The 24212-nt window shown below is 44.5% G+C and overlaps 2 protein-coding genes across 8 annotated transcripts in view; one reads left to right on the top strand and one right to left on the bottom strand.

The window, feature by feature from the left end:
• Positions 1 to 24212, top strand: part of WASHC5 (WASH complex subunit 5) — a 65160-nt gene that overhangs the window by 37566 nt on the left and 3382 nt on the right. Inside the window, exons 28-30 of one of the 7 annotated variants that reach the window (XR_008597412.1) lie at positions 3871 to 3958; positions 5907 to 6015; positions 14829 to 14925. Coding sequence is in view for 1 of the 7 variants with exons in the window: in XM_054984761.1 (XP_054840736.1) it covers positions 3871 to 3958; positions 5907 to 5963 (145 nt within the window). In the remaining 6 variants the exon portion in view is untranslated. The other 6 variants (XR_008597413.1, XR_008597414.1, XR_008597416.1 and 3 more) reach the window with 6 other exon arrangements.
• SQLE (squalene epoxidase) overlaps positions 15094 to 24212 on the bottom strand; it is a 29813-nt gene continuing 20694 nt past the window's right edge. Inside the window, exons 7-11 of the mRNA XM_054984763.1 lie at positions 20477 to 20572; positions 19666 to 19808; positions 17963 to 18059; positions 17064 to 17151; positions 15094 to 16702 (exon numbers count right to left, since the gene is read on the bottom strand). Coding sequence (XP_054840738.1) covers positions 16513 to 16702; positions 17064 to 17151; positions 17963 to 18059; positions 19666 to 19808; positions 20477 to 20572 — 614 coding nt within the window. The 3' untranslated portion in view covers positions 15094 to 16512. The remainder of the gene's footprint in view (positions 16703 to 17063; positions 17152 to 17962; positions 18060 to 19665; positions 19809 to 20476; positions 20573 to 24212) is intronic.

Below are 24212 nucleotides of genomic sequence, written 5' to 3'. Positions count from 1 at the left end.
CAAACAAATTGATTTTAACTGATTAAATCTGCATACGCTTGTGCATTAATAAAACAGTAGATCTGAAGAAGTGGTGTTCAGAAATCTCCATTCCTACTTGTATCTGATGAAGGGAGCTTTGACTCTCCAAAGTTTTTACCCTGGAAAACTTGTTGGTCTTTAAGGTGCTACTGGACCCAAATATTGCTGTTTCAGGTGCATGGCGACACACCTGAAACAATAGTTCTGAAGAGTGCTTTGCTTTCAGCTAGGCAGCAGTGGGACCCCATCTTTGTCTTTCCTATCAACCTGGCTTTTCTCTGACGTGGAGTATATGTTCATGCCCCGCAACCTTCAGGGGAGATCTCAGATGCTGTTTAACTAGAGTTGTTAGCTGTGCTTTCCAAGCTCATTGCAATGCGGGATTCTGCCTCCAGAGCATATTCTCTTGGACCAGCCCAAATGGCGTCTCCCCACCACTATCTGACATGCATCTTGGTCACCGTTCTCAAATGGTGTTTCTCTGTCCTGTTGCACCTTATAGATCACACCTCGCCTCCCAGATTTTCCTCCCCTGATACAGAGAGGCCACACCCAGTAGGAGCCACATATCATTTTTGATGATGGGTGATAGAAATCAGAGAATGCAAATTTGTTCAGTGCACACAGTCGTGTTGCCCTTTATACACTGACCACCTTATTGCATCGTCTGCTTTTGTGGTCTGGAGCCTACTTAGTTGTACCCACAATGACTGACGCCCCAATAAATTAGTTGGTAATTAAGGTGCCACAGAATTCTGTATTGTGTTTGGCTTTCACAAAGATGGCTATCCTCCTGGCGCTTGCCTAAGAACCTTGAATCATAGGGCCAAGCTACAAGTGACGAATGACACAGGTTGGTCACTTGTCAGCTTCCCTCAAGTTTTGATAGGAAATGTAAGCATCCTGGGCTTGCAGCTTGGCTCTCCGACTGCTGACCAGTGGACTTTTCAACTGTCACTTGTCCAACATTCCACCAAGCTGCCTACATTTCCCATCAAAACTTGAGGGAAGCTGACAAGTGTCCAACTAGTGTCAGGTGTCACTTGTAGTTTAGCCCATAGTGTCTCTGTCTTGCATTGTACCCTTTATACAGTGCATTTCAAGTGTTCTTAGCTCTTCACGTGAATTCTCAGTTGTCCTAATAGGGCTATTACCTGGGACAGAAAATGTATTAGATTGATTCCCTGTTTCACTTTAGAGTAGAGTAAGAGTGATAAGTGAGATTTTACAATTTCAAGATAATAAGAACCCAGAACTCCTGCTACTGAACTTGGGAATGGAGGATATTCCGGCACAATACAGGACATTGCTATTTTACATGACAGCAGCGGCTAGACTTTTGTATGCGCAAAAGTGGAAAGTACAAGAAGTGCCAACTATCGAGGACTGGATTTACAAATTGCTGTACATGGCGGAAATGGACAAAATGACAAGGAAACAGAGAGACCTTGATCCAGGACAGTTCAACATGGATTGGGAGAAGCTGAAACAATATTTGGTGAAAAAATGGGAGGTGGGAGGAGAACTGTGGCAGTTTGAAAATTATTGAAATATAACAAAAGAAGGGGGAAGTGACTTTACCGGGGGGAGGAAAGTTAAAGGAGAAATTCTAAGCAATTATATTATCTGATTATTAAATATAGTATTAAGCAACAGAGGTGTTATTATAATAATTATAAAGAGTTATAAGGATAGAAATTAATTAGTTCTATTTCTGGCAGATAACTGTTTAATGGAGAAATTATATAATTAGACAGAATGAATATAAGAAAGGTGGAAAGAAATATATAGTAACATACAGAATATGAGTTAAATTGTTTAACCTGTGCCGAATGTACATTGTGTTCATAGAGGTACTCAGAAATATGCAGTGTATGGGTCAAATTGATTGATTATTGTTGGCAGATAACTGTATTATGGAGAAATTATATAATTAAAATGTAATGAACATAAGATAGGTAGAAGGAAGTAAAGAGTATCGTATAGAGTATAGGTTAGATTGATTGACTTATGCTGAATGTATACTATGTTTATAGAAGTAGTTAAAGTTATGTAGAATGTGAGACGAATTGTTTGTCCCATATTGATGAGACTAGAATGTGTGAGATAAAATATAGAGTACAAAAAATAGATAAATGATTATTATTATTAAAGGGTATATGCCAGGAATGTAATGTTTAACTGATAAGTTAAGTGGGATAGGGAATAGAGATAGCACGGTGTTATAATAGACAAGCTTAGAAGAGAGTGAAAGTATATGATTATTAGAATAAAATAAGTATGAAATGAGTAGGGGGGAAATGGATAAGGGGTTGGAAAACTGTTAGAAGTCAACAAAAGTGGGGGGAAGGGAGGGGGTTAGAACTTGAATATTTAAAGGAAATGGATTGTAATGAATATAATATTGATTGATTTCTAATCCAATAAAAAAATTTCAAAAAAAAAAAAGAGTAGGGGTCCCCAACACAGTGCCTGTGGGCACAATTGTACCTACCGACACCTTTTCTGGAGCCTACCGTGTGTTTTTAGAAAGTGGGTGGGGCCAGGTGGGGCTTTTGCAAAGCATGGCTTCTGATTGGCCATTAGACTGTTGATTGGCTGTGCAAGTTTTTAAAATGGCACAAGGATCTTCACTGTGTGACTGAAGGTAAGCTGTAGCAGCCATTTTGTGGCTGGTTCCGCTCCTGCAGCAGCCATTTTGTGGCAGCCATTTTTTTGCTGCATCCGCCACACTTTGCCAGAATTCCAAATGTGCCCGCAGGCTCAAGAAGGTTGGGGACCCCTGCAGTAAGAGTGTGGAGGGATGTGTTAAAGGGCCTCTGAGGATTATCTTGGGTGTTTGGGCAGTTTGTCTGAAAGAAGGGCAGTCCTTTAAGTGTCCCCGACCATTCATCTATCCATCCATTTATCTATTTAAAAAATGTTATGCTGCCTCTACAGGACCTTGCCTGAGATGGCTTACAAAATAAAAATAGGTAGGTAGGTAAATTTATTGTATATGGCCATTGGCCTTTACAAAACAAAACATATATACAAATTACAACCGTAAAATTTAAAAGGAATTCTAAAATACCAGACAACATTAAAATTATTTGAAACACAAGGAAGACCCGGATTTACTGCTCAGACTGTTGAGATGCTTTCTTAGAGACCGCATTTGCTCTTGTTGTTCTAGCGGCCGAGGCAAAAAGTGCCACTTTATAGGATACAGAAGCATCTACATCAGATAATATGTAGACTAATTTATCGGAGTCTGAGAAGGAGTGTATGTTATTTAGGATCTTGGTCTGGAATTTCTTTCTGGCTTCTGCATTGAAAGGACCAGCCACAAAATAAAAATAATAAAAACAAAACGTGAAAAGATATTAAAATCCAGCATTAAAAAACTAGCCCAGCGTAAAAATGTATATCACAAAAACAGCTTAAAATAAAGTTTCCAGACTAAAATAGTGTTTCAAAAAATCAGCCTCTTCATTGCAAAAGCCTAGATGAATAGAAATATTTTAACCTGACACCTAAAAGAAAGCAACGTAGGTGCCAGGTGAGCCTCAAGAAGGAAAGGCATTCCACAAGTGAAGAGCCACTACCAAGAAAGCCCTGTCTCTGCCAGATACCTCACATCTGAAGGTGGGGGCACAGAAAGCAGGGCTTGTGAGGCAGACCTCAACTGGTGGGCTGAACCGTATAGGAGTAAAGGTCCTTCAAGTGGCGGGAGGATGCTAGCTAGAGAAAGACAGCATAGTATGTATGTGTGCAATTTTTAAGCAATTATTTGAAAATCCTGCTCAGTGCCTAAATTAAGGGGTTATCTGTAGCTTCTAAATAATCCACTCTGGGTGTTCTTTGTAGCCAGAAGATCCCAGAAATGCCAGCAGATGTTGTGGGGGCCCTGCTTTTCTTAGAAGACTACGTTCGGTATACAAAGCTACCGCGAAGGGTAAGTATTTTGAGCAACTTCAGAAAAATGACTTGACTCGCTTCTGTTTTAAGCCTCTTTTTGTGTTGGTCATGAATTGAGAGAGTGGCTGTAGCTTGTGGAGTACATCTGTTAAAAAAAAAAAAGTCTGGAAGTTCAGTCCTGGACATCTACCGTCAAAAGGATTTGAAGAAACCATTGCTGCAAGAAGCCTCAGCTTGACACCCTTGAAAGCTACCACTGGTTAGATTAGACGGTATTGGATACTGTCTCTGTTATGAGGCAACTTGCTAGGATCGTACGTTCAGTCCTCACTGTAACTGCCCAGCTAAGATAACTTATCTTGCTTGGGTAACTTTTCAACTGGCACAGAAAAGCCTTCTTCTCAGTGGGGAATAACCCACGTTCGGTTTTACATTGAGCCAAAACTATTATATAATCCCACGGGTTTACGATTGTTGGAATGCATTTCGTTTACTGTGACCTTCTGCACAATCTCTTGAGATTTTGCCCCTTTAGAAAAGGTGGGTTTTTAAAAAATTTGGAGAAACCTTGAAGTCCCTTAGCTAGCCTACTGGATCTGAGCTGCAATTAGTGCCATCAGCTTCTGTTAAAAAATACTCTTGGTTTGTGCACGTTGCTTTACATGAAGGACACTGCAAATTTTAACAGAAAACTCAAATATTTGTAGAATTCAGTCTATTATATTGTTATCCCACCCTTCTTTCAAGGAGTTCGTGTTAGTAAACAAAGCTTTTCCCTCCACCACTTTATCTTCAGAACCACCTTGTGGGTCAAGAATGAAAGTTTCCCAGTGAGTGGGTTTGAACCTGGGGCTCCCTGGCTTCTATTCCACCATTCATTGTTCTGAAGCAAGTTTCTAGTCCATAAACCTCCAAAAACAGGCTTGAAATTGTGTAGGCACCTCCTAGTGAAATCTCAAAATCCAATGGAAGAGGAGGATGAGTTAGATAAGATTTCCAGTGACCGGGGGTCAAAGCTTCACTGCCCTGCCGATCGGTTTCCCTTCCCCTCCCCCATAAAAAAGCAAAAGCAACAAAAATTGCTTGCAAATTTGTTTACCCATTTCTCACTTGCTGCAGAAGGGTTTCTTGTATCTGTGGTGCATTGCATAATGAAAGATAAGTTATCAAGCTTCTTTCAGATGCATAATCAGTACATGGCATAATTCCATGTCGCAATGGCAGAGGTACAGATAACATGACCATGTGAGAAGAGATGGTCACATGAAGGTTTCTTGCATCATCAGCCCCTTACCCAGAAGAAGGATGCCAATCAGATAAGGAAAAACCTACACAACTTGCCACAGCTAAGCTAGTTATGTGCACACTACTGCTGTTTGACGTGGTACCATATGGAAGCAGTTTTTGCATGGCTGCTGGCACATGTGAAGGGGGGACTCAGAACGCTAGATTAAGTGTCCTATGCTGAATGTGAGCAGAATTTTGCATAGCCTAAAGCATAGGTCAGCTGCCAGCTTGAGAGACAGTTGGCAGGCAGTGAAATGGTTATTCTCCCCATGAACTCTCTTACATCTTGTTGCATATTTGATAACTTTATCCACACAGTACAACATAGGGCAGAACCACAAGTGACAAAAGGCACAGATTGGATACTTGTCAGCTTCCCTCAAGTTTTGATGGGAGATGTAGGCGTCCTGGTCTCGCAGCTTCACTCTCCGACTGCTGTCCAACGGACTTTTCAACTGTCACTTCTCCAACATTCCACCAAGCTGCCTACATTTCCCACCAAAACTTGAGGGAAGCTGACAAGTGTCCAACCTGTACCTTTTGTCACTTGTGGTTCTGCTCATACTTTTGGCACTTTGGGGTGTCTTGCTATGGCAAAAGTTTTTATTTTGTCAGCGTGTAAGTGCTCTTCCACCCAAAGTCAGGCCAGTGATTTCTGCAACATTTTAAAAAACATCTTGGTGCCTTCTGTCTGTTAGGTCGTTGAAGCCCATGTGCCCACTTTCATTTTTGACGAGTTCCGAACAGTTCTATGACCTCCTGTGGAAGGAGCACCATGGCTGGAGCTACCAAGGAACCTCCAATAGGGTGAGCAGGGAAGGGAGAAGGAAAATAACACTTCAAGCTGGGCTTTTATTTGCCTTTTACATAATTCTCTATAGCAGTATTAGTTGAACTTAATCAGCAGTACTAACTCTGTTTATAAAACTTGGCATTTATTCTCCAGTGGATCACTTGATATTAGCTCAGAGTATTTTGTAATTGTAACGTTGTACACAATTCCTTATGTATAAAAATTGTTGTTCATACAGAGCCATTTGTGAACACAGAGTCACTTTTGTTGCACAGCGGTAAAAATAACAATATTGAAAGGAATAGGTTTGGAACTCTTGCCAGTTTTTTACATGGTTCAGAAATATTTTCCCTTAGAAATGTTATGGGGGGGATTACAAATATATGCAAAATAGTTTGGGTCCCCGGTTCTGAAACATTCCCATGGCATTTCTGTGCTTTGCCAATAAACACACCAGGGGTGTGATAACGGCCCTCTGTAGACATGAATACATTGGCTTAGTTCAGACATCATGGAAAACTGTTTAGTTTAACTGTAGTTAGTGTTATTGTCTGAATGTGGGCCATTCCACTAATTATGTCTGATAAAGTTTCATTTAAGACAGAATTTGAAACCATGGTTGGAAGTCAGTTTCTTACCCACAGTTAGTCTCAACTAGAGATGAGCACGATCCGCATTACGATTGAAAAAACCCCACGATAATGGCAATCGCGCAGTCATGACCCGGAGGATCGTTATCATCCACGGCCAATGATCCAGCGATCGGGAGGGGCCTGGATCGGGGCGATCGGGCTCGGATCGGGGATCCAGACACTCAGGCGCCAGCAATCTATTCCCCTGGCAACGGAGCCAGGGGAATGCCTGAGCTCTGTTTGTCCTCCTTCTGTCGCCCTGGAAACCCGAATGGAAGCCCAGCTTTCCTTGATCAGCAGGGCTTCCTTCCAACCACGGAGCAGCAAATCAGTCACCAGCTGGGAGAAGACACCCAGGGGAGGGAGGGGGAGGGGGGTGTTCTGTAGCCATGGGCACTCCAATCTCATCCCTGCAAACCCTGATAGGCAGCTCTGACGGCCAAACACAGACAGCCAAACACAAACACATGCCGCCGGCATCACCCACCATTCCTGTATCGCTGGGAACAGCGGGGCCCCCTCCGCTTTTGCCTCCACGATCCACGGAACGGGAACGGGAGATGCTCGGTGCGGGTTGTTAAATCGGGATCGTCGCCGGCGCCGATCCACGATCAGCTTGATCGTTGTTATTTTTTGGATCGTGCCCATCTCTAGTCTCAACTGTGGTTTCATTTACTGTGCTAATGCAGACATCCTGCCTTGATCTTAGCGCCACTTTCCCTAGCTTCAGAACAAGGTGACGAAACCAGTATTGGTTGAAGTAAACTTCAATTGGAATGATCACATACATGCTGAATCCTGGTTTCACAAGCTTTAATCGTGCTTTGTGTATTCTATTTATTATCTGGATTTATGCCCGGCTTTCTCCCCAGTAGAAATCCAAAGCGGCTTACCTTGTTCCTCTGCTCTGTTTTATCCTCACAACAATAATCTTGTCAGGTAGGCTAGTCTGAGAGTTTGTGACTGGCCCAAGGATGCGGACGGAGGGGCCGAGGCTCAGTGGTAAAGGGCCCAGATTCAGCCCCTGGTATCTTCATTTTTGGATGGGAGACCAAGGAAGTCCAGGATCGATATGCAGAGGAAGGCAATGGCAAACCTCCTTTTACCTTGAAAACTCTACAAGATCATCATAAATCAGCTGCAACTTAATGACACTTTGTAAGGATCTGCCTGTTGAGTCTCAATAACTTCACTGCAAGAGTCCAAGACTGCATGAGTTAAAGATTTATTGATGATCCCCAGTTCAGCATCCCAAAATGTTCTTTGTTAGGAATAAAGTCTGGTTCTCAATACCCAGCATATATAGACATTTAAGCACAGCCGTGTCCCCCCCCCCCCCACCCTGCTATCTATAGCAAATCTATCTACAACGAATGGAAAGGAATCTAGCTACAGTAGTAGGGTTGCCAGCTCCAAGTTGGGAAATTCCTGGATATCTGGGGGAGTGAAACCTGGAGAAAGTGGGGTTAGGGGAGGGAAAGGACCTTGCCATGGCATAATTCCATAGAGTCCATCCCACAAAGTAGCCATTTTCTCCAGGTGAACTGATTGCTGTGGCCTGGAGACCAGTTGTAATTCCGAGAGATCTCTAGCCACTACCTGGAGGATGGCAACCCTATACAGTAGTTACCTACAGGAATGCAAGCTAAGAGAATGTTTTTATAAAGTCAAGTTATGTATCTATGGCAATGGCTCTTTTCTTGCTAAAAGTTCGACATAGTCAGATAAGTTTCTGTGCCGTGTCAGCTAACAGGATCCTTTACACACAAGGTTTTACACAGAATGTCAACGAATATCAACCCCCAGCATAATAGTTAACATTAAGTCCCTAAAGTCTGGCAGGGGCTGCTAGACTATGAAGCCTGTAAAATATAGCTTATGGCAGGGGCCATGACCCTGACACACTTTCCACCACCAGTAGGTGATATGAAAGACTTCTGTTTGAGAACTTGCCGAGCCACTGCCAGTCAGAATAATCTATAGTGACCTTAATGGACCAATGGTCTGATTCAGTATAAGGTAGTTCCATGTGTCCATGGTCTCTCGGGTTACCATTCCCCTGGCGGGGGATCCCCTGCTCCCACCCTTCTGCCCCCCGCACCCACTTACTTGGGTGGCGGGAGAACACGCTCTCCGGAGGTGTGTCCCCCAAGCCACGCCACATGCCCTGAGCCGCGCCAAGCCGCATACCGTAGTGCAGCTCAGGGCGTGTGGGGAGGCTCAGCTCAGGGCGCACAACACGGCTCGGCTCAGCTAGGAGCCTGCAGCACGAGCCGAACCAAGCCACGCCCCCCTGAGCTGAGCCACATGCTCCTGCACCCACAGCGGGCCCATTTGGGGGAGAATCATGCCCTGCAGGGCCCAATCCAGCCCTTGGTGAGTGCAGGAGTGCTGGCTAGCCTTTGACCCCCGCGCGATGACATCACTTCCGGATCATTGCATAAGCTGGGAGTGTGCGCGTGCAGAGCACGCACATGAAAAAAAAAACCCTGAGCGTCAAGGTAAGTGCCAGGCTCCCAACCTCCCGCCGGGGGAATAAAGGGACCTGGCAAACCTCCCGTTTGGGCTCCAGGGGACCTGGTAACCCTAATGGTCTCCAAGTAGGCTCCCATAGCAGAGTTGGGATTTGAACCCAGATCTTACTCTGACACTCTAACCACTACACCACACTGTCTCTCTTCTGTTGACAAGCCAGGACGAAAAACTATGATGAAGTATTGCATTACGAATGAGCAAACTATGCCTAAGGCCATTTGTCTGCTTCTTTGCTGACGTGTTAACCTGCAAGCCTGACATCTCCCTAACCATAACCTCTGGCAAGGGCTTAGGTTAGCCAGCGAAGACATAATGTTACCGTCCCATTTGCCTAGGATACTGGGGTACGGTTCTTTTTATTGCTCTGTGAACTTAAAAACTCCAAACACACCCAGAACTCCTGAAGCAAATTGCAAGGGGAAAATCTATAGAGAGAGACAGGCAGTTAGTTCTTTGAGGGAGTTTGTCTACCATTCATGATCACCTTACTCAGGAGGTCCTGATCGGAAATCACCACTGAGCACAATTTAAAAACCACACACTAATCCCAAAGCTGAGTTACTCTCCAAAGGATTGCCAATAAACAGAGAATATTTGTAGTATCTATATAGACAGTGTCAGACTATGTCATTCCAGAATTGATAGTCTGCTTCACTCCCTTTCTTCAAGAAGACAAGGTCCTTTGATTTCAAAAAGGTTTATTGTGAAGGAACAGCATTCATTTCCAGACGTACGTATTCCAGGATAGAGATCCTGGCCAACCAAAATATTGTCAAGAATGACTCGTGAAAAGAAAGTGGTTACATTTCACACTCCCAAGCCCAGCCTCCCCCCCTGAGTTCGCATAGCCAAGCTTCTCAGAGGAACGTAGAGCTGACCGAGGTCGGGCAGGCAGATAAGAGGATTTCCTTTCCCATGGACTTGGCTCCTTGCAGGTGTTGAGGCCTAAAGGGAAAGAAGACTAAACACTACAAAGTTAAACATGGCGTTACTCAGGTTAAACAGGCTCTGACAGACAGAACACAAAGATTTAGCCAATTGACCAAGCAGGCTGTAAGGAAGTTGCAGTTAAGACCCAGAACTCTGATAGAAATGGCTGGACGTTGGTTCAGCGTAGTGAGAGTTTGCAGGCTCTGGCCTGGCATGGGACATGCTGGTGCAGCTAATCGACAACATCTGTGAATGGTCTGAGTCTCTAGTGGAAGGACCTTGAAGACCTGTCTCAGGGAGCTCTATCCAGGGCTTTTTTTCTGGGAAAAGAGGTGGTGGCGCTCAAGACCGCACAATGATGTCACTTTGGGTCAGCTGAAACGGGGGTGGGGGTTAAAGTTTAAATTGCCCTTGGCAAAAATGGTCACATGGCTGATGGGCCCCCCCACCCGTGCCCAGACAGAGGGGCTCGGAGGGCAAGCTAAACTCCCCTCTGTCTGGAGATCAGGGGGCAGTGCAACCGGCCATGTGACCATTTTTAAGAGGTGCCGGAACTCCGTTCCACTGCGTTCCCGCTGAAAAAAAGCCCCGGTTCTATCTATCCTCCCTGAATGTTCTCCTAGCTTCTCAAAGCTTACTAGCAGCTTTGCCCTGATTGGCCTCTGAATGGCCTGGTGACACACTGAGGGCTAGAAATGATGGCCTCTCAATGTACCAAAAAAAAGCTAGCATTCTGTATTCTTCACCTTGGCAAGCCTCCGAGCATGAAGAGAGCCCTCGTGCTACCAGGTGGGTAAGATGGACAATTATGGGCACCAAACAAAGAAGCTTAAGTTAGTAAGCTCTTAAAAGTTTTACATCAGCATATTTTAGTTTAGCAATAGTAAGTTTCATTTGTTTTATGTCTGTTGCCTGTTTGTCTGAATGTCTTCATGCTTTGCAACACAAGCTAATAAAATATATATTTTATCAAGCTGTGTCTGGAATTGCTGACTGGGACGTGAATACGCCCCAAGAACAAACCCAGGGGCTGGACAGCTGAGGCCTCGGTGAAGGCACAGCTCTCTGTCCAGTTAAATAAAAAGGGCGATGGAGCGGCTGTGTTCAGTAGCCAAAGTAGGAGGTTAATGGGCTTGAATTGTATACAGGCCCAGCGACACCCGTTTCCTCCACACTTATCACAGTTCAGACTTGAGTATACCACCAGCAGCAGCTAGGATGCCTGCAGGAACCATAGATCTTCTAACAAATTTCAACTCATTCCCTCTTTTCCTTCTTTCTTTTTTGCCATCAAGTTGCAGTCGACTTACTAGGGTGACTCCATGAGATTTTCAAGACTTCAGAGATGGTTTGCCATTGCCTTCATCTGTGTAGCGACCCTGGACTTCCTTGATGGTCTCTCATTCAAGTGCTAAGCAGGGCTGACACTATTTTCTGAGATCTGACATGATTGGGCTATCCAGGTCAGGGCACTTCTTCTATACTACTATCCGAGCAACTTTAAAGCCTGCACAAAAGGGTGGGTCTCACAGAACATTTTCCATGGAAGGATTTCTGCCTGTGCAGTGCAGTTTCCCCTGCTGCTGCACCCCAGAATGCCCCCCATGAGATCCACTTCAAAGGTCAATAGCCAGTCTGACAACAGGAAAATGATACTAGGTTATATTCTGCTACTCTGGTCAGCTTCCAAAGAACTTTCCTTTTTTAACCAATACAGTCTATTGCTCAAGGCCTGTTGGCCATATGAAGAGTATCATTAAAGTAAATTTAACCAATGCGGTCAACTAATGGTAAATTTTTCACACAGCAACTTGACTTCTGAATGGGAAACTAATGTTTAAGCAGCACACGTATGCCAAGCTATTGTGACATTTATTAAAATGTTTAGCTAGGTTAGAGAAACAGCCTGTTAGACAACAAGGTCAATCTCCTGGAAGCCTGACTGCAAAGAACAACAAATTACAAAATTATATACAAAGGCTCTGAAAACAGGAATTGTAAATAGTGTACATCTTCATACAGGCATGTTTTAGTTTTTATATTGAAGTCTGCACCATCTGTGTGTCTTGCAAATCCTTGAGTAATTTCAAAGTACGAGACGACTGTATTGATGAGGGGAAAGCAGATTTCTGTAATGTGTTTTTCATTTTAAAAAATGTACTACTACATAGAGGAGTCTTGCTTAGAACGACACATGCAATTCTCTTATGTAACACCTACAAGTACAACCTTGTCCATTTACTTATTAGGTAGGGACAGCTTCCTATGAGCAAATATTTCCCCTTCAACAGTCTCCATTCACTTCAGTGGAAATGGCAGCGGATGGAACCCTGGAATTAATATATTGTGTTAAACTAGAGCAGGTGCAAGAGCTCTAGCGTCCACTCCTAGTCAGAGATGCTCCAAGCCTCAGTGCCAGAGAGGGAGTGCAAATGCTGGTGCCGCGCTTGGCAGAATTCTCAAATCCACAGGCCTGTGTGCGCTCTTGCGCTTATGCACACCTTGTTCTAAAACAAAACAACTGTCCCAACCAGTCTTGTTACATCACTCTTCCCATACACACCTGATCTAGTACTTGAAGCTGCATGGGAAGGAGAGCTCAAACAATGTGTGTCGTGCCCAATACGTGGCTCTTGAGCAACTTTTTTGCAAGGGCAAACACCCAAGGACTCTTGAGGGCAGCTATAACTTAGTGCTGAAGTCATTTCTTCCCTCTGTTCTTACAAGCAGGCCACTGATGTTCTTGCAGAGGTAGGTAAAACAAGGCCATTCATTTCAGCCAGGAAATGCGTGCTCTTCGTCTCTTAAAATATATATGATTTGGGGTATTTTAACAGCACATTGGAATATTTAAAACATTCCAGTCCAAGCCATAAAAAAGAAACCAACCAGAGACATGAGGCAGGGAAATAAATGTTTTTACTACAAGCAGTAACAACTCTTGAGTGTCAGCAAAACGATCATCTGGACCGAGCCTGAACCGTTTCTTTTATTAACACAGACCTTCATTAGCCCCAGTTGTAGTATACTAGCAGTACTATGATTATTGTCAAAAACAGTCACACACACAAGATTCAAAGAATTCCTTAGCCAGAGAATGGCACAAGACAGAAGGCCCCTGTTGAAATAGTTTAGCTCCCCTCCTACAAATTGGCAAAACATCTCCATCATGATTTTTCTGTATGTATGAAGAATACCAAATGACCCACTGTAGGACAAGTGATTAAATAAAGAGATCACAGGACAAAATGTACTTTGACGGTATCATTCTGGATTGCAAACGGGGGAATCAAAGACTTGACTGCCCTGTCCCCATACCAATTCTGCACATAGAAAACTAGTTGTCAGGGTAATGGTTAGACTGTATAGTCTTTTACCTGACATGCACATTTTCTTCCCACCAAGGAACATTCAAAGACACGAGTCTGTGCACAAAAACCACCTGCAGTCTCAAGTGGTAAAGTCTAGCATCATATTTACTATGCAGAATCAGTTATTTCTGAAGTTAGGCTTTAGCAGGGGCTTCTTCACTCAGCCTCCCCGTAGTAAGAGCAGGAGCAGCAGCCCTCCTTGTGCCATCCAAGTGTTTGTGTGTGCATTTGACAAGGTTAGCATGAATGGTGTTTCCTACAACTGCAGCTGTAGTGATTCCCAATATTACAGGAACAGGGAAAGAGCATTGCTGTGGTTGCAGAAAATCTTGCGACTTGATCTCTGCAGGCTGCTTCCCCATTGCAAGTGCAGCATAAAAGGGGATTTGCCTGCATGAGCTGGCCCTGACATCCCATGGCATGATGTTATTAAGCTGTACCTTTAAATCCACACACTCACATTTAGTGCATTTAAGAGCACTAATAGAAACATCCAACACTTAACAAGAGCAGAACTCCTCAGGCTTCCGTTACGCTTCATAGGCATGCAACCTTTCAGGCTCAAGCACCTCTCTCGAAAGTGGTTATTCGGGAAAAAAAATTCCATCTACTGAAGGTGCCCTTTGAAAAAAATATCTTGATATGCCACAAAATTACATGCAGTGTAATTGTAGGACATCCCATTTCAGCTCAATTTACAGTCGTAGGCTGTGCTGGCAACACTCCACCCAAGCGCCCCCGTACAATGTGGTACAGTTGTTAAAAGAGTTTCAGATAGGTAGCTGTGTTGATCTGCAATAGAAAAGCAGAATTTGAGTCCAGAGGCACCTTAGAGACCAACAAAATTTTCAGCTTATAAACTTTCGAAAGTCAAAGCTCCCTTCTCTCTATCTGATGATGGGAGCTTTGATTTTCAGAAGTTTATACCCTGAAAAATGTGTTGGTCTCTAAGGTACAACAGAACTCAAATCCTGCAGCAGTTAAGAGTGTTGGACTAGGATTTGGGGGACCCAGATTTGAATACCTACTCTGCCATGGAAGCTTGCTAGGTGACCTTGGGCCAGTCATACCACCTCCGTTTGGCCTACCTCACAGGGCTGTTGTGAGAATAAAACGAAGGAGAGGAGAAAAGTGTAAGCCTCTTTGGGTCCCCACTGCAGAGACAGGTGCAGTATAAATGAAATAAAATGTGTTTTTTTTTAAGTACTGACAGCTTGGTTTTTGGATTCTTCTGTATCCACAGACATTGTACCATACAGATTTTCCATTGTGTATAGGTGCAGCATGGATTATAAACAGAGTTGAAGTAAGACAGGAGAAGGGTCTGGGAAGGAACTAACATCATGTCAACTTCCACAGGAGTTGAGAAGGCCGGTTTACAGCCGCACAGGGAATCGTCGGCGAGAGATGTTACTACACCCTCCTACAGCTCCGTGCCGTAGTAAAACCTTGTAACACGAACTCTCTTGTTCCTCTGTTGCCATGAGCCTCCTCCGCACCTGAAAGACACACTATGTCCCCCCTCTGCATCTGATCCACTAGAAGCAAAATATATCCTTTTATTCAAGAAGATTCCTAGAGTTTATACCGGAGTACAAAAAAAAACACCTTCAAGGCCATTAACTGATGGCAGCACATCAAGATTTTATCTGGGCAGTAAAAGGAAATTTCACATCAAGATAAAACATGCCAACAAAAGGGGAGGAATGTGTGTGCTAGAAGCACACACGTCCTCCAAATAAACATGATTCAAGTTTCTTTTTATCAGCTTTTCATCGACATGACTGGGACGTGCTCCATAACTATGTCCAAATCAGCACTTTCTCTACCAGTGCTCTCAGTGGTTAATAGTGGTCCTTGTAAATATCTACCTCTTTTCTAAACTTCATTTGTATCATGTTCTCTCTCTCTCGTTTTATATAATCTACACACATCTAACAGCTAGATCCTGCAGTCTTCTGTAAGTTGGCCCTAGAAACCCTCCAAGGTTAGCAGCGGTACGAGCAGAGACCACCGAGCCAGCAGTACGCAAGCATCCTGGGATTGCTATGGGAATCAACGAAGCCCCAGCAATAACTTAATTCACACTGAGATGGTAAATCTGTGTCTGGACTGTACTTCTTCAGACTGTAGGGGGTAGTTATCCTCCATCCCCCCAAAATTCCCGTATAAAGCTGACAGGCCAGGGAGGAGATTCCAGCCAAGCCATTTCTTCAACGATCTAGTTTTCTGTCTGAAGTTCAGTCATACAAGCCCTGACCTGAACCGAGGTTTACCCCACATCCAACTATAATGATCCATGGACATTCCGCCTCCTGTACTGGCAGCATCAGTTGCTGTGCCAGGGCAGGACTACAAGTTACAGGAAACACAGGACTGCTATCGAACACAGGAGCCCCCACGCTGAGTTCTGCCTCTTCTACAGGTGTGTCAGACAGCTTATCCTGGACAGAGACATCATTATGCTGTGCACGTCTGTCCCCTGCAACAACACAATTCAGTGATGTGGAGCAACAGCAGGAAGATGGCGGCAACATGGCATACATGTTATGAAATGGGGAGGGGTGTGTGTAACACAAGCCTGCCATTTTTGACAGCAGCTCTGTGCTTTTTTAAAGGCGTAGTTCCAGCCCCAGGATATCAGAGGAATAGGAGAGAAGAGAAGCTTGACACATTTGATATGGATGCTTATTATCCTTTGTTCTGGGTATTTATTCCCAGAAGGTGCAGAAGTAACACATTTTCTCCTGGATTTTGATGGTTTCCATCTCAGCGCCACTTCCATCTGTGAAGGGACATGCCCACATCCCTTGAATCACCAGAGCAGGAGAGATCTCATACGAACTGTATATGAGGTTCAGGCTGCCTGTCTATATAGAGAAGAAACACATAATATCACAAAATAAAGCCAAGTCCTTAATAAAACATTCTGGGTTTGTTTAAAACAGGAGAACTGATCTAGTCCGTATCCATAAGGGGGAGGGGCAATGAGAGGAGCCGCCTTCGGCATTCCAGTTGCCACAGAGGTTCATCTCTTTTCAGTTCAAAAGATGTACTTGATTTCTGAGTATACGAGTGGAAATATAACAGAGCAAGCTCGGTACATCACAGCAGTGCTGCTGAAAAACGCCCGCGGTTTGGTGATCCAGGACTCCGACTTGAAGCAGAAATAGACGGCGTAGAGCGCCACAGCAAAGAAGTGGCCAATCAGGACAACAGGCTGAGGTGACAGGCTGCAGGAGAAGGTTGGAGCAGTGGGAGGAAAAAACAAGAACGGGGGTCGTGTTAGCAAAATGTGCGGAATAAGCATCTGTCGTGCTCTTCTAGAAAGGCCATGGCTCCGCAGAAAAGGGCCTGCTTTGCATGCAGAAGAAATTCCAGGTTCAATCCCCAATCAGGAGCCCTCAGATAGCAAGTACTTATCCTGACTTCGGATAAGACCTCCTTGTTATTTGGATAGAGGACTCTTGGGCATGCTTTTCATTTGGCATCTGATCCTTGCTGCCCCTCACGGATTATAAGAGGCCCCAAACATCTCTTGTGGAGGCCCTCCCAAGATTCTAAAGGTGGCCATGCTGAGTACACCTGACTTACACAGAGAGTAATCCAACCGGACCGGAAACACACTTGCCACCGAGCTTAAAGTAAAGGAAGCAGGCTCGCCTTAACTGATGCAGAGAATCTGGCAAAGGAAAGAAAAGGGGAAATTATTCAAATAGCCCAGCAAAACATTTACACCCAGCCAACTCTATTAAATCTTATCCCATGCATTCAGAAGAAACCTTCACCATGTTAAATTAGCACAGCAACGTCATCCTGTGCTGGCTTTACCTGGGCAACAAATGGAGATGAGCATCAGGCCAGAGTGCTTTGAGGTTTAGGAGGAGGTGACAATCCATAAAGCACTCTACCAGGCTCAAAAACGTCATTCGTGCTTGCACTGGCGGTGTAACTTCCCTATACAATGCTGATATAAATGTGCAGGGGTTTACTTTTGCATTGCATGGCCAGCACTTAAGGGTTGGTCCAGAAAGTTCTGTGTCTGAAGCACACGCTTTGATCACCACAAGGATGCTGCTCCAAAAATAGCATTTCCGTGGCAAAGCTCTTTCCTCCCACCACCCTGAATGCTCGGAATGGCTTACTGCACAGATGGCTGCCATGAAAGGGGGAATCCAGGTCCCTGCCTGCAGCCACCAGCAATATAGAGAAGGAAGAGGGAGACTTCGCATAGTCGTGGCCATCAATATAGTGCTCCAGCACGGGACAGGGAAGTCACACTGTTGGGATGCTGGTTTTTTGCGGTACTCCCATGGTGAGCGAGCAACATGCTCCAGTAAGTTAAAAGGCTTGCTCCATTGTATGTAAAGCAGCGTGTGGTAACATCAGCCCATCGAAGTGCTTCACCATATGCCACTGAAGCCAGACTCTGGTGTACCTTTATTTACTGAGATGCAACTACCGTCAAAGGCATCTTTTGGAACTGCACTCACCATTTGGGGCAGAAAATAATTCGTAAAGGGCCTGAGCGAGGACATTCACAACAAAAGAGTGTTTTCTCCTTCTTGTCCAGTAAAAGGTCTTTTTTGCCTGCAAAAGATAAGCAGTTACGTGCTGGCAACAGAAAGCAATGCAGATATCCAAAGGGAACTAACAAGTTTTGATGTTTTAAGATGGTGGTTTAAAGTGCCAGAGAAGTTTACTGCAGGAAGCGGTTCCAAGTCCCAGCCTTTGTGGGGAACCACCTTACGAGCTAACACCTGCCCGTAATACACCGTACGCTCTGTAAAGAATAAAGTTCTTGTGTGGTCAGGATAGTGTAATATTTTCATTTTTCCAAAACTATTCTCTGAACTGACGTCTTCTTCCCAGAAGTAGTGTCATCTCTGGAAAAGGAACAGCAGTAGTAGGGGGATTGTCCAAAATAGTATTTTGCGTATTAAAGAGCACAGCAGTCACATTACACGCGTCAGAGCGTGCAGATCCTTAGAGCTAAATTTTAAAATGCTATGACAAAAGACTAAAACATTGAAAATGTAGATATTTATATCCCACTTTTCTTCCCCTTGGGGATCCAAAGTGCCTTACATCCTAAACGTTACTTGTTGAACTATGTGGACTTCTTTCTCAAAGGTAGTCAAGAATTTGTTTAAAATAACCTCGGCAAGATTAATCTTAGTTACTGGGAAAGGAACATAATCCCAAATAAAGAGAAGTGGTTGGAGAAACTAAAGGAATGTGTATAGTTGAGTAAACTAACTTACATGTTGCACGGTAAAAAGTTAAGTAAGTTTTATAAATGGAGTATTATTTTGACTAGGATGGTGAACTGAATTTAACAACACATGTTACTTGTTTATAGAAATGGAGATGGATTTATAAAGCTCTGTATCCAACTTTCTTTTTATTGAATAAATTTTTATTGTTAAAAAAAAAAACACAGAGAGGCTTATATCATTCTCCCCACCTCTATACCCATCTCTCCACCGGCACCCTGTGAAGCAGGTTAGTCTGAGGGAGTGACTGCCCCAAGGCCAACCATCAAATTTCCATAACACAGTCGGGATTCCCGCATCCCAGTCAGGCACTCAGACTAGTCCAGTGCACCACTTACGAAGCAAGCTCAGTTTCATTCGGCTTGCCCTCTCTCACAATTTTTGGTTTGCCACAACTTCAGAAAACTGAGCAGTAAGCACAATTCATCTGCCAAGAGTCATCGATGACGTACCATCATAAGCCTATCCATGCTGTTGTTGCTAACTCGTGTCAGCTATTAATAATCGTCACTCCCTTCCCAATGTGAGTATGCAGTTTGCAGATGATCAGAACACAGGTTGTGAGTGCTGCTGATCACCTACAAGCTGCACCCAAACCTACTTCCTCCTTGACCTCTATTACATGGACGTCAGAGCTTTTTTTCTGGGAAAAGAGGTGGAACTCAGTGGGTTGCCCTCGGAGAAAATGGTCACATGACTGGTGGCCCCGCCCCCTGATCTCCAGACAGAGGGGAGTTTAGAATCTCAACTCCCCTCTGTCTGGAGATCAGGGGGCGTGGCCACCAGCCATGTGACCATTTTCAAGAGGTTCCGGAACTCCGTTCCCCCGCGTTCCTGCTGAAAAAAAGCCCTGCATGGATGTTTTCAAGCAGCTGCCTTACTACTCCAGGAAGGAACCAAAATACAAAATCACGACCTACCTGTAGAAGATCAGAGTCTTCGTAGAAGTCTGGAATGGCCTGCAGCAAAGCCCTCCAGATCTTGATGTCATTCAGAATCACACTCATTCCTCCACCTGTTAGAGGGTGTCTCATGTTGTAAGCATCACCCAGGAGAAGGACTCCTGAAAAAGGAGAGATTCCTAAATTCAATGACCATCAAACACCGACAATGCTCTGTAATCCTTTTGAAAGTTTTGACCAAATATCTGTCGTCATGTAACACTTTTACTACACGCCTACCTCAGCCGTCACAGTCTCCTTAAGTGCACTCAGCCAGTCTAAGTCTTACCCACAAAGCAGCCATTTAGGGCATTTCCACTCAAGGTTCTTAAAAGCAGACTCAAGCCTTGGGTTGCACTGTCTGTGACATTTTGAATGCTGCTAACATGAGAGGGAATATAATTCCACATTCTACTCTATCTTTGTATTGCATGACAGAAGGCAGAAATTCAAAAAGTGCTTTACATCTTTTGTGCAAATGCCCCCAAATCAGCTTGTAGGTCATAGCAGGGCCTCGATTGTACACAGACACAAAAAAAAAAAAAAAACAATCTCAGCACCACAAACAGTATGCTGTTGGGACTTCCTATAAAGACATTATCTGCTGCGGCCAGCAGGCTCCCAAGACATGTACCGACTATTTCTGGAAATTGAGGAGTCTTTAAAAGCAATTAGGAATGTGGGGGGTGTCATGTTCAAAGGAGAAAGAAAATCAAGGGTATGTCCTCAATTTGCACATTTTATCCCAACCCCCATGCCTCAAGCATTTGTCCTTCTTCTACTTACACACCTGATTTGTTAACGGGGGAAGGCGGCAAGAAGCTTGCCGGCATGACCCTCAGTCGGTCGTTCTGAATAGCTATGAGGAATGGCTCCTGTAGGTGCTCTGCAAAAAACAGAAATCATATAGTATTTTGATCATTTCTAAAAGGGTTTTCCATTCCCTAAGATTCAGAAGGAAACCACTTTTCGCCTGACACAGTTCCCCCAAAGGACATTAGCGGCAATGTGGTACAGCCCACTTGCAGAGCTCAGGAGATCTACAGATGGGTTGATTAGTTTATTTATGCCTCACCTTTCTCTCCAATGGGGACCCAAGACGGTTTACAGAGCTCTCCTCTCCTCCGCTTTTATCCCTGCAACAACCATGTGAAGTGGGTTGGGCTCTGGCCCAAGATCACCCAGCACGTTTCCATGGCAGAGCAGGGATTTGAACCGAGTTGTCCCAGCTCCTAGTCCGACACTCTAACCACGACACGACACGTGCTCTGGATTTCAGTTCGGGGCAGGGGGGGATCACAGATTAATCAGATGGGATCTTTTCCCCCCCAACTTTTGTTTCAGCACTGTTAAGATTGCTGCTTGGTTTCAGATTTCTGCAATCCAATTCCTATCGGTTTGTTTATTGGATGCCCCGTCCCGTTGACTCTGTATTGATTTACATGGCGTAATCCAACCTTGAGTCTCAGGGAGAAAAGTGAATTATAAATAATGTAAATAAATGCGTTGAAGGCATAAAACTACTAACTGGAATAAAAATAGATGGGAATGCAAATAGAAGCACAGAGTATTGAGTAATATTAGAGGAATATCTCTTCTCCACACCCAAGCAAAACGACTGGGACTTATTGGAAAAGAATGACTGTAGTCTTAGGTAACTGCTTATTAAATTCAGTGGAGTTTGCACAAGAAAATGATCTACTGAATTATGACTGGTGTTCCCATAAATAAATAAAATAAAATAAACATTTGGAGAAAGTCTGAGTTAAATAAACTGTACACAAATCAGCCATAGCTAGACCAACATCTTGGTAAAGATTGCTACCCTCCATGGTCTGGGAGCATCCAGGATGGCAGTATTGTTGAAGCAAAACTAATTATAGTGTGTGGATGGGAGACATATAACATCTCTGACGCTCCATGGGAGCATCCCAGTCAAGAGGGGGATACTAGACAGTTTCCCACTAAAACTGCTGAAAATTTCCCTCTAAAACTGCTGAAGGAATAACAACACTGTAGACATGGAACTGTGTGATCCTGAAATGGAGCGTCTGAGAAAAAGAGCTCAGGTGTTCAGCGGCAGGTGGGGTGAGGTGGTAGGACCAAAGACCTCTGTGCTAGTGGAGAATATCATCCACGTATACTTATTTCATGCTGTAAAATGCAGCGTACTTTCTTTGGGAACTTTTCCTTCACATTTTGCTAGTGATTTCTTAAAATATCCATCACTTTTAACAACTTTAAATAATTTATGTTGCTGTGTTTTACAGTGTTTTTAAAACGTGCATTGAGCTTCACCAAGTACGTATATACTTGACAGCTGAGGTAGAAATCTTTTAAACCAGCAAACAGACCTACATGTAAATGCACACCTCTTCTGGAGACACACACACACACACACAAACAGGGAGCCAGTTTCGTGTAGTGGTTAAGAGTGATTCCCCACTCCTCCACTTGAAGCCAGCCGGGTGACCTTGGGTCAGTCACAGCTCTCTCAGAGCTCTCTCAGCCCCACCCAACTCACAGGGTAATTGTTGTTGTGGGGATAATGATAATCTACTTTGTAAACCACTCTGAGTGGGTGTTAAGTCATCCTGAAGGGAGGTATATAAATCGAATGTTACTACTTTAATGATACTGCTCATACAGCCTATTCGGCTCCGAGCAGTGCCACACTAGAATTAGAGTTAAAATAGGAAACGTCTTTTAATATATAATCTATATAGTATTAAAATTTAGCAAGTTTTTTTCTTTAACCATTTGGGAGAGGAACTTGGCTACTGCTAAAGTGGTATTAAAATCCACCCCTGCTAAAAGGAGCCTCAGATTGTCCTCTGTACTTCCTGGGTCCTGGATATAGGGTTAGGGCTTGATCCATCTGTCTCTTGCCAGGTTCAATCGAATGTTGTTGTTATGACACAATTCCAAGTCCATCATGTGCCATGGACAGGGAATCTTGGGCCCCCGTGCTCTCAAAGCATCAGCTCACCTACAGAGGAAATTCCTTTTTACCACCCTACTTTCTGATCACAGCCAGCGAGGCCAAAGGAACATGAGCAGTTGCTAAATCAGCTCAATGGACACCTGCTTACCTCACTAGCCTGCTCCACAGCAGTAATGCTTGTGGGCTCTAACCAGGGATACATGTCCCACATTAGCCTTTTTAAGACTACCCTGTTTCTTTTGCAAATACTGGGGGTCTCTGGCAGCAGGAAGTGACAGAATGGACTCTACCATTCAGGGCCAGCGTCACTGGTGCCTGAGGAAGCTTAAGGGTTGCTGCTGCACACGCAAGCACAGGCGCCCGGACTGCATGATGACGTCACTGCATGATGACGTCATCACACAGGGCTGGATGCGCGCACAGGGGGGTCTTCCAGCCCTCCCATTCGGTTGCTCTGCAGGCCAGGCACAGCTGGCCACCCTGGCCCGCAGAGCAACCGAACGGGAGGCTGCCCACTCAGCTGCTCCACTCTGCCGCCGCCAACATGCGCTCCTGGCCGGGCGCAGCAGTGCGGGGCAATTGAGCTCCATAGCATGCGCCCCCGGGTCAGCGCCCCCTCCGGTGCTTTAGCACCCGAGGCGACTGCCGGCCTGGCTTCAATGGACAGGCCGGCCCTGGCGTCTGGAGGATGCCATTTTTAAATGCTTCCTCATGGACAAAGTAAAACTAGGACAGTAGGGGGAAAAATTAGGCTGGCCTGTTCCTTGCTGTGCATGGATTAATCTGACTTGGAGAACATTCAAGGGTGAGAAACTCCCCCTGTCATCTGGGATGGTGTGGCCTGGCACAGTCTCCTATTTCATTCCGCTGTATGTACAGACCAGCCCTGAGAGCAGGTTGGAGTCAGACAGAGAGTAAATCACCCAGTCATTCAACCAGCTCCCAGTATCGAAAACAGAGATGTTGTGGGGCTGCAAGGTGCTTAAACAAGACAGAGGCAAACTCATCTGCTTGCTTCCCAGAAGGCCAATTCTAGGCAAACAGATGCAAACAAGCAACCTCTGACATACAGCAGGGGTCCCCGATGTGGACACCTCCCAACACCTTTCCTGGCACCCGTCAAATTTTTTTTAGAAAGTGGGTGAAGCCAGGTGGGGCTTTTGTCCAGCAGGGCTTCCAATTGGCTGTACAGATTCTTTAAAATGTTGCTTCAGCAGCCGCTGCAACCACAACACAAGAATCTCCATTGTGTAACTGAATGTAAGCTGTTAGCATGCCAAAAAAACCATTTAAAATTATTTTCATTTTAAAAGGCACTTATAAAACAGAGCTTCTTCCTGAAATGCTAGAGACTTACTATTAGAGTTATGCATGACCTCACTCCCAGATATTTTGTGGTAGGCTTTACCTCCCGCAGTAGCCGTTTTGTCGTCGTACCTCTGTCAAAATTCCAAAGGTGACCACAGGCTCAAAGGGGTCAGGAGGACCCCTGTCTTACAGTCTCCACAACAGGTTAGCAAATTTCCATGCCACACAAGCCTGATGTGCATCACACTCATCACTCCACAAATAACCCTCCTCT

Source organism: Eublepharis macularius, chromosome 7 (genome assembly GCF_028583425.1).
Source record: "Eublepharis macularius isolate TG4126 chromosome 7, MPM_Emac_v1.0, whole genome shotgun sequence".
Lineage (NCBI taxonomy): Eukaryota > Metazoa > Chordata > Lepidosauria > Squamata > Eublepharidae > Eublepharis > Eublepharis macularius.
The sequence above is the reverse complement of the archived record's forward strand: the minus strand, read 5'-3'. Positions and strand labels throughout refer to the sequence as shown.